Source organism: Mauremys mutica, chromosome 1 (genome assembly GCF_020497125.1).
Source record: "Mauremys mutica isolate MM-2020 ecotype Southern chromosome 1, ASM2049712v1, whole genome shotgun sequence".
In the NCBI taxonomy this organism is placed as follows: domain Eukaryota; kingdom Metazoa; phylum Chordata; order Testudines; family Geoemydidae; genus Mauremys; species Mauremys mutica.
Window position 1 is genome coordinate 367034604 of NC_059072.1, and position 10893 is coordinate 367045496.

Consider the following 10893-nt stretch of genomic DNA (forward strand, 5'->3'; position numbering starts at 1 on the left):
TTTAATTAAAGAAAAGAAAGGTAAAGAAAAAACCCTCTGGGAGACAGCATACAAGCTGATGTCACAGACAACAGATTTAAAACACAGGATGTTCCCCTGGGCAAAAACCTTAGTATACACAAGAATACCCAAATTTGATTACTCCCCTAATTGCACAAAGACAAGTTACAAAAACTATTTATTCCTTTTTAAAACTTACTACTCTGATAAGAGGTTGGTTCCTTGATCTTTTTCACTCTGGCTGAAACTGAAACTGACTCTAAACAAAGGAAACATCCCTCCTTCCTTTTGAAACATCTTGTTCCCCCATTGGTTCCTCTGGTCAGGTGTCAGCTAGGCTAGGTGAACTTCTTAACCCTTTACAGGTAAAAGAGGCATTAGCCCTTAATTATCTGTTTATGACAGTGGGGAAGAGGCACAGCAGGGAAGGAGCCAGGGTAAGGGGTGGGGTTGCAGAGGTCCAGCTTCCGGCAATTAAAAAGAGGCAAACTAGTGAATTGTACATGGGCTGATTCCCCAGTTTGCCATGCTGGCACAGCACAATAAGTTCATAAAAGGGTTTAATGTCTCTCTGACTGTCCAGGAAGTGGTTCAAGGAAGATGGCCAGCACCATGTCACCAGCTATCTCTTCATGGAGCCTGAATACCAGGATAAAAAATTTAGGTCTCTTTACGAGTAAAGAGCTTGAGCAGCCTGTCCCGGATCTGTTTTGTCCTCACCCCATAGATGATGGGGTGAAGCATGGGGGGCACCAGAAGATACACATTCGCAATGAGAACAAATACATGTTGGGGCACTTTGTGGCCAAACCGGTGAATGAGGGATGAGAAGAATTCTGGAAGGTAGAAAGATAATATGCAACAAAGGTGGGAGCCGCAGGTCCCAAAAGTTTTCATCCGGGCATCCTTTGTGGGGAGGCTGAAGATGGCCCTGAGGATTTGGATATAGGACACAGCGATAAAAGGCACATCTATACCAATTACAAAGAATAGTACAAAGAGGCCATAGTAACTACTGATCTGGATATCGGCGCAGGCCAGCTTCACCACAGATATGTGATCACAGTAGGAGTGGGGGATGATGTTGGTTCTGCAATATGGCCACCGCCTCACTAGGAATGGATAGGGCAATGCAAGTATGCCGCTGCGCAGCACCACCGCCAGGCCAATCTTAGCCACAACAGAATTTGTCAGGGTGCTGGAATGTCTCAGGGGGTCACAGATGGCCACATAGCGGTCCAAAGCCAAGGCCACAAAGATCCCAGACTCCATTGCTGAGAAGCAGTGAATGAAGTACATCTGGGTGAGGCAGGCACTGAAATTGATCTCCCTGGAATTGAACCAGAAGTTACTCAGCATTTTGGGCACAGTGGCCATGGACAGGACAAGGTCAGTGACGGCCAGCATGCAGAGGAAATAATACATGGGCCCATGGAGGCTCTGCTCCGTCTTTACGATGAACAGGATGGTGAAGTTCCCCAAGATGGCTATGGTGTACATGGCGCAGAAGGGGATGGAGATCCAGACATGCGATGCCTCCAGGCCAGGAATGCCCAGCAGGATGAAAGTGGAGGGGTTGGTGAAGTTGGCTGTGTTGGACTCTGACATGGAGTAGAGGAGAAGTTGTCCAACGCTGAGGCACAAGGGTGTCGCCTGCATGTACCCGTACGTTCTCCTGACTTCCTGTATGTGCCCAGGGTCTAGGGTGATGGTTGCAGTTCAAATGCCTGAATGGAGAGACAATATTAATATAAGACTCTACATGCACTAGTTGAGGCTGTTTTCATGGGTGAAGCAGATTGGTTGCTCTTGACACAGTGAGATATAAAATTTTCATAATTCAGGGAAATGAATTATGAACAACTGTTCCTTATAATGCTAATTCAATGTTTTATGATACTCCATGCATCAATAATTCCTACATGTCAGGGTGGAGGAAACTTAAGAGGCAGCAGCGGGAAACACAAGTATGGATACTTGTTATCCATCATTGTTCCTTAATGCAATGAAACCCAAGGTAGAAAATCCACATTGTAGGGAGTTACACATTTATCTGATTTCTCAAAATCTGAAAGTGGAAAAAAATCCAAACCTTTTAAACACATATGCCAGGGGTACTTGGAAAAGAACTGGGCATGATAGATAGCAGCTCAACTGAAACACCTTCCGAATCTCAGCAGAGGGAAATGAAACACAATCTTTGCATTCCAAAGGAATGTCATAGAGAATAAACTCCTCTGGATATCGGTTCTGCTCTGGTCACCTGGTCTCTATAAAGGATATAACAAATATAAGGGGGATTTCCGAGACAGGCATGGGAATGGAGAACAGACTGAAAAGTCGGGGACTGTTTAGTTTAGAGAAGAGACACACAAGCAGGCATATGGTAGAGGGGTGGGAAATAGGTAAGGAAGTGATTCCATTCAAACTGACAAACAGAGAAGAGTTCCCAACTAATACTTTCTATAGACACTGAGTGCTTCAAAATCTCTAGTTTCCCTAAGCTGAGGAAAATTATCAACAAAACTGATTGGGATGAAAAATGTAGACAAAAAAATTGGAATAAAAATTGGGAGATTATTAGATAGAGAAAAAGTCACAATTCCACAGTCAAGAAGGCTAAAATCCCGGTTCAGTTGCAAAGTGAAGGTAGAAATTAGGGGTGAGGGGATATATAACAAATGTGAAAAAAGAGGAAATAAATAGCCTGCAATATAAATTGGTAATTATGAAAATTGAAAAGGCACTTTAAAGACATCAGTTAAATATCCATGGTTGGCAAAGCTAAGGATAATGAAAAATCATGTTATTAAGTATATTAAGAAGAAAAGGAATCTTCAAAAAGTTTTAGGGCAATTCCTGTGTTTTAAACTATAAAAATGACTGTAAAGATTTGAAAAGTTTAGGAAACAATGGAAAAGCTGCTATGGGATTAGTTCAAGAAAAAAAATCTAAGAATATAAATAATGCTAGTCAATGACAAGGTTTATGCAAAACCAGTCTTGTCAAGCAATCCTGAAATCATTCTTTTGTTAGGGTGGACATTTGGTTTATCAAGGGAACTGTGCATATGCAATAATATTTGATTTTACTATTTCATTTTAATTTATGAAGGAAAAAGAGGGAGGTAAAATAAATAACACTCTACAATATCATTGGAGTACACACAAAATGGACTGAAGACTAGCTGACTGAGAGACCTCAGAAAGCACTTGCAGTGACTGGAGCTTTTTCTAGTGGGGTTCTGCAGGGATTAGTTCTGGGCCTGATGTTATTCAATATTGTCATCACTGATCTGAAAGGAAATAGAAAATCAGTGCAGATAAAATTTGTGGACAACCCAAAGATTGGCAGAGCGCTGAAAATAGGGAAGATCGGTAAGGTGACCAGATAGAAAGTGTAAAAAATCGACACTAGGCGTCGGGGGGAAACATGCTCTTATACAAGAAGAAGCCCCAAATATTGGGACTGTCCCTAAAAAATTGGGACATCTGGTCACTCTAAGGACAGGGCAACCATATGAATTGTTCTGGAGCATTGGTAAGAATATTTAAATTGGTAAATATATTAATACAGTCAGAGAATGCAGGCCCAACCCACAGTCTGGGGTACTATATTATGCAGTGCAATAACCCTGCAAGGATTTAGAGGTCATTGTTTAAAACCAACTCAAAACGCCAAATGGACTGATGCAATCCTCGAAGGCATAAAAAAGAGAGTGGTGAGTTTTAGCAGGGTAAGGATTTTACGTCTGTACGTGGCTGTCATAGGTTTATTCCCCACTTTGAACTTTAGCGTCCAAAAGATGGGGACCTGCATGGATCCTTCTAATCTTAAATCCTAGCTTAGATCTGGTACTTGCTGCCACCAGCCAGGTTTCAGTGTCTGGCACACTCTCTGTCCCCCCAAACCTTTCCCTGGGGAACACAGATCCAAACTCCTTGGATCTTAACACAAAGGGAAATAAACCATTCCCCCACCTTCTTCCCCCTCCCCTACTCGTTGGGAAAGATTACCTTGATTCAACTACTTGAATCTAAACAAAGAGGGATTCACCTCCCCCCCCGCACCTGTCCCTGGTGAGTCAAACTAATCCCCTGAGGTTTTAAACAAGGGAAAAAATCAAACAGGTTCTTAAAAAGAAAAGCTTTTAGTTAAAGAAAAAAGAAAAGGTAAAATTTAGCTATCTAAAATTCGGATGGAAGTTTACAGGGTACAGTTTATGAAACTAGGGAGAGCTAGCATCAGTACAAATACAGCAACCAAAAAAAATAAAATATGGTTCCAGTAAACACACATTTGCAAATACAGAAATTAATCAGAAGACTAATTCGCCTTTCTAATACTCACTATACTGCATGAAGAGAATATTTCAGGAAGCTTGGAGAGCCTGGATATACGTCTGGCCCCTCTTAGATCCAAAGAGAGAACAGCCCCCAAAACAAAGAACACAAACAAAGACTTCCCTCCACAGAGATTTGAAATTATCTTGTCCCTTGACTGGTCCTCTGGTCAGGTGTCCTTCAGGTTTACTGAGCTTGTTAACCCTTTACAGGTAAAAGAGACCTTAAACCTTAACTATCTGTTTATGACAGTGGCAAAACCAAATGGATCCAGTTCTGGGGTCCACATTTTAAAAGGATGCTGGAAAATTGGAGAGGGTGCCGAAAAAAGCCACAAAAATGATTGGAGGCTGGAGAAAATGTTGGACCATGAGAGATTTGAAGGGTTTCATCTTTTTAACTTATCAAAAAAATCATCAAGTGGATACTTTCAGGGGGAGAAACCTGTGCTTAATGATGGCATCTGTAATCTAGAGGAGAAAGGCAAAGCAAGACCCAATGGATGGAAGCTGAATGTGGACAAAAACAGGTGGAAATAATGGATAATGTTGAGCACTGAGAGTGGTTAACCTTCGGAACAAACTGAGAAGGGAAGTGGTGGATTCTCCAGCTCTCCATGTCGGCAGATCCAGACCAAATGCTTTATTGCAAAATCTACCTGAAGGCTTGTCTACAATTAAAATGCTATAGCAGTTTTCCATCTACCTTCTCAAGACAAAGATGACAAAGTGGTGGAATATAAGCCATATGATCAAAGACAGAAAAAAACTGGGTATGTTTAATTTGGAAAAGAGGAGATTAAGGGATAGCAGTCATAAAATACTTCAAAAGGCTGCCATAAACAACTGGAAGAAAGTTTTTCTGTCTTACCACCAAGGGAAGGAGAAGAGATAATATGTTCAAACTCTAGCATAGCAGATTTAAATTAAATCTCATGAAAAACTTCCTAACTGTAAAAAGAGGAGAACAATGGAACAGATGGCCAGGGTAGTCATGGAAGCTCCTTGAATAGAGGTTTTCTAAGGAAGTGTGGATAATCCTCAATCTTCGATGACTAAGAAAGAACAAATCCTGCATCTTGGCAGAGGGATAGACTATATGACCCTTGAGGTCCCTTCCAACCCTGTGGTCCTATGATTCTATGATGTAAAATCCTAGTGTAGACATGGCCTTAGTCACCCACAGTCTTTGCTTCAATACAGGAGTAGCTGGGTGAAAATAAGTGGTCTTGTGTTACAGAGAAGGTATGACTGGATAATCTAGAAGTCCCGTCTGACATTAAACCATATGGGTCTATCGATAAAGAAAGCAGAAAAGTAGAGCAGGCAAATATATTTACTGTGTCTCATAACACACAGACAAGGGACCATTCAGTTACATTTCAAGCCTGAACATACAACACCGATAAAAGAAACTTGTTAACATAATGCATATTTGACCTGTGGAACTTCTTGTCACTGACATTATTGGAGCGAAGAGCTGAGCTGAATGAGATACACAAGTGGTTTGGCCATTGTACGTGGTGCTCGTGGCATGGCCTTTAGTGAAGACTGTCTGACAGCTTCAATAAGAAGACCTCATTTTCAGTTGCTTATAAGTTTGCCAAATTTTAGGCATTTGGACTGAAATTTCTCTAGCTGCATGTCTGCTTCCAGCAAAATAGTTTTTTGACAGTTTCCAGAGTAACAGTTCATCTGACTTCTCAAAGGAAACTAAGAGAAAATATGCCTTGCCCATTACGATATTTTTTTCTGATTGTTCCAGTGAGGAGCCCCCTAGCACCTCCTTGCATTCCGGCAGATAAAAGTCAGGTACCAGTTCCCTGATTAAAAGCCACAGCTTTGAAATGCAAGAGGAGGAGGTGACAGTGCCTGTGCATTAACACACAACTACCTCCTGAGGTCTTTATTCAGCTCTGACTCCAAGGGGAGATTTACCTCAGTGGGACCTGAACTAAGTACGGGCCACGGTCTCAGAATTCAGCCTTGTATTGTACATCTCCTAAAACCTTTCATCCTGAAGGATCCACCGTGCCACGGAAATGCAGACAATTTGGAACCGCAGGCCATCAGCTGGGATGGGCAGTGGGGCATAGAGATGAGTGATGGCCAATGATACTGGAGCAAACTTACCACCTGTGGCAAGGACCCTGGGATGTTTAATGGCTGCACAGAGTGGAAAAGACCACAGACTTACTCTCTATCCCAACACTCATATTGCACTGGGTTTGTCAAGAGGTGACCTCCTCAGCAAGAGATGGATACCTGTGAATGCTGAAACAGAAGAGTCATTCCTGGGAATCCCCTTCAGATAGCCGTGTCCAACGTCTCTCTCTCACTCCAGCATCTGTAGCAACATCGCACGCTGAGAGCCGATATAGGGGTTTGCACCATTTATAATATAGCTCTGTGCAATCCCAGTGGGGTTTACTCGGCCTCTAGGGGAGAAGCGGCATCTGTATATAAACAGACTGGAGACAAGCCTGTCTCTGCTTCTGTGCTAATTATCCAGCTTAAAGAGTAAACAGTTATTAAGGGAGCTTCTGAAAAGGAGATGAGAATTCTTTAATTCTGTGCTGAGTCAGAGGGAAATTGGCTGTTTTGTGTATTTATGTGTATTTGTGTATATTTAAAATATTTAGTTGAGAAGGAAGAAAACTAGGGATAATGTCTAGAGCTCCATAGGGTCTGAAGCCCTGTGAATGCTCAGGAGGGATAGAGAGATAGTAGACAGACAGATCTGGAGAGAGATGACTGTGGGGGACAAAACCACTTTGTGTAAATACAGAGGGCTTTGGTATCTCCAATCAGACATTCTCATCAGCAACTATCATTATATTGTGCAGCACCTTTCACTGAAGAATCTTGAAAACACCTAGCAAAGGAAAGTCACTTTGAACATATCCCCATTATACAGATTTGTAAACTGAGGTACAGGTAGACCAGACTTGGCCGAGGTCACACGTAGATTGAGTGGCAGGATGACAGGAAAAAACAGACTTTCCTGCCTTAACCAATCATTTTGTGGGATGCGTCGGAAAGGCTGGATGAGCAGAGCCTGAGTCTGCATGATCCTGTCATGGTTAATCTGAGGTTTTCTGAACTTGCTGGCGTTTGTGAGCTCCCCACTCCCAGGAAAGATGAACTATGGGTGTCCACTTCTGCTTCCGCTCAGATAGCTGCCAACAAATCACAGTCACTGGGGTTACTTTGGGGAACAGACCTAGTAAAATCAACTCTAATAAAATGTTCCTGGGGATAGTGTCCTTGTCATCCCCCCAAAGCTGTCATGGAAAAAGAGGCACCCTACAGAGATGATAGAGACTGGATTCGTGTTTTCACCAGATTTTTTCTTGCCCTTTCTGTTCATTTCCTCCCAGCCTTTCCCCAGTGGAATTGAAGTTTAATGTTTCAGGCTCAGTCAGACTTCCCAGGACTGTTCAAGCTTCAGGGCACTTGGATTCCCATAGCTGAACTTTCCGCCTGCTCATCGGGCTAATCTGGGGTATTTCTCCTATGCAGAGCACCTGAGCTTTTAAGTACTGAAATGAGACTCAACAAATTTTCTTATCTATACTGAACAGAGGTGCTGTATCCACCTGTATTCAAATTACTAACACTCTGTAGCTGGAAACCATGGTTTGACCTTCATCTGTAGCTATGGCAAAGGGGTGCTAGGTCTTGATTTATTTTCTGTATCAATAGACTCATAGGGTTGAAGGTTAGAAAGAACCATTCGATCATCCAGAATGACATCCTGAATCACATGCACCATTACGTTTCACCCATATACTCCTCTATTGAGCTCCATAACTAGGGTGTGATTAAGACCTGGTCTACAGAAGGATTTTATATCATCATCTAGTGTGACCCCCTGCCAGGATGCAGGATTTTTTGCATCTAAACCATCCTAGACAGATGACTATCCATCATTTTTTTTGGAAAAGATCCAGTGAACGTGCATCTATGACCTCCCGAAGCATCTGTTCCATTGTCACCTAATTTCAAGTTATAGAAACATGTTAAAAAAGTATGTACATGGTAATTGGGGCCATACCATGTTAGATAGTCTAGAGCTTTAAATGTAGACTTGTAGTGTTAAACAATTGGAAGAAGAGAGTGACTCTAGTAGTCTGCTTACATATAGTGACATAGAGCTGAACCATGTAACCAAATGGTACCTATGTAAGGCTGTATTCTGTTAATTCAAAGTTCAAAAGGAAATATTATTCGATAAAAATTGGGTGTAATAATATCATTGACTATATGTCTCTCTAAAGTTTGTGGTAAACTGTCTACAAACTGCTTAATAGATAAAAATGCCAGAGGCTGTGCGGGAACAGCCCAGGAGTGGGGATTATCACAGCAGAGCAAGGTAAGGCTGGTTCCCAGAGTCAAGGATTGGAGTGGCTTAGCAGGTCACAGGTGTAGATAACACCAGAGGGTAACATCACAGGACAGTGACCAACTACAGGTGCTTCAGAGGGAATGAATCAAATAGGCAATGATCAAGTTATTAGTGCCCTATCACTCACTCCCAGCTTCTGGCAAACAGAGACGAGGGACACCATGCCTGCCCATTGATTGACCTATGCTCCATGAATTTATCTAGTTTTTATTGGAACTCTTATCATTTTGGCTTTCACAACATCCCTTGGCAAAGAGATCCACAGGTTGACTGTGAAGAAATACTTCCTTTTGTTTGTTTTAAATCTGCTTCTTAATAATTTCATTGGGTGACCCCTAGTTCTCGGGGTATGTGAAGGAGTAAATAACATTTCCGTATTCAATTTTTCCACCCTGGTCATGATTTTATAGACCTCTCTCATACCCCTTAATCATCTCTTTTCCAAGCTGAAAAGTCCCAGTATTTTTTATCCATCCCTATACGCTAGGTGTTCCACACCTTAATCATTTATGTTGCCCAAGAAAGCAACACAACAGCGTTCACAATGCTTTACTGGTTACATCGAATACAAAAGGCAGTTCCCTTCAAAACAACCTAGACTTTGGTTTCCACCCAGACAGCCAAGTCAAGTATGATGATGATTATGAGATTCCTGTTCATCATGAACAAGTTCTACCAATCCCAAAGGATTGGAAACATCATCTCCCGGGTCAATGAATGTTTCATATATTACCCAAATATACACTTACAGCCAATTCTTATTAACTAAACTAAGATTTATTAAAAAATAAAAGAGAGAGAGTATTGCTTAAAAGATCATTATACATACGGTCATGAATAGAATTTTATGCCAGTTTTATAGGAGAAATGGTGGGCTTTGTAGTTACATAGAGTTCTTTCAGAATTAGTCTATATAGTCAAAATATTCAATATCAGTGTAGTTAAGGGTGTAACTGGAGACCACAGTCTTGTGACTCAAGCTTCCCCTGATAAAGCTTAAGCAGATCTGAAGTAAAAGGAATCAGGTCCAAAGAGCCCTTTACACAGTTACTATGCAGTACAGCAGTCCTTGGGTGAACAATAAGCTTTTGAAGTAACCTTCTATTTTCTAAACATCCCCAGTAATTAACTATCTGGATTAGCATAAGATAATTATCCATTAAGCAGTTCATAGACAGTTTACCACAAACTTTAAAGAGACATATAGACAATGATAATATTACTCCCAAGTTTCAATAATTAATATTTCCTTTTGATCTCTGAATAAACAGCAAACAGCACTAGACATGCACTGTTTGTTTACACTGTTAACCTCTAACAAGCCAGGGGTAAACATAGACTACTACAATCACTATCTTATTCCAGTTCTTTAATAGTACAAGTCTACAGTTCAAAGTTCTAACCTATCTAATGTGGAATGGTGCTAATTACCATTTACATACTTTTCTACAATGTTTCTATAAATTGAAATTAGATCAATTACCCTGAAATTTGCTCATCCCTTTCTGGCCATGTGTAACACAACCCCTTTTGCAAAGCCTGAGTCTGTTGCTTAAACTATCATGTGCCTCAAAAGAGAGAAACTGGAAACAGAGTGGGCCCAAGAGGGAGTTCTGAGAAGGGTGCGCTGAAGCAATTGGAGAGTCTGGGGAAACCAGGACAAAACGAGTCTCAGGGCCTTGGCACGCAGGTCTCGACTCCCAGAGGGAGGTGCTAGAACAGCAGCTGAACCCCAAGAGTGGGCCAGAAAGTTGCTGTGACTCAAAAGCACATTGTTTCAGGGGCTGCAGGGGGAAGCTCAATCACAACCACCTGTTGGGTGTCCAGCCATGGGAGCCTGAGCAGGGCTGTGACAGCCAACCTGGAGATGCTACATGGTTGCTTGTCACCTGTGACTGGAAGAGGAGTGAGCCTGGGTGGGGAGGTGTCCACAAGATGTTCTCTACACCCAAATGTGGCTCCTCTGCCCTCTGCTCCACTACCCTGAGTACTTTGGGTCCAGGACTGATCCCTCCAGGCTCCCCTGAAAGGAATATTTCCTGAAGCAGGGAATGGCAGTTTGGGGTCAGGCAGAGCATTTGGCTTCTCCCTTTGAAAGAGCCCTCCAGAATGGCAGAGGCAGGGAGTTGCTGTTCTAGTGGGT

The 10893-nt window shown here is 42.0% G+C and overlaps 1 protein-coding gene across 1 annotated transcript; it reads right to left on the minus strand.

The window, feature by feature from the left end:
* Window positions 1-660: 660 nt before the first annotated feature.
* Window positions 661-1608, minus strand: LOC123362229 (olfactory receptor 52E4-like). Its single transcript, XM_045002636.1, has one exon. It carries the CDS (start codon window positions 1606-1608, stop codon window positions 661-663), a length of 948 nt encoding a protein of 315 aa, XP_044858571.1.
* Window positions 1609-10893: the final 9285 nt, after the last annotated feature.

Bases quoted from the DNA above. Each gene is read 5' to 3' on its own strand.
- LOC123362229 (XM_045002636.1), bottom strand. From the start codon at position 1,608: ATGTCAGAGTCCAACACAGCCAACTTCACCAACCCCTCCACTTTCATC.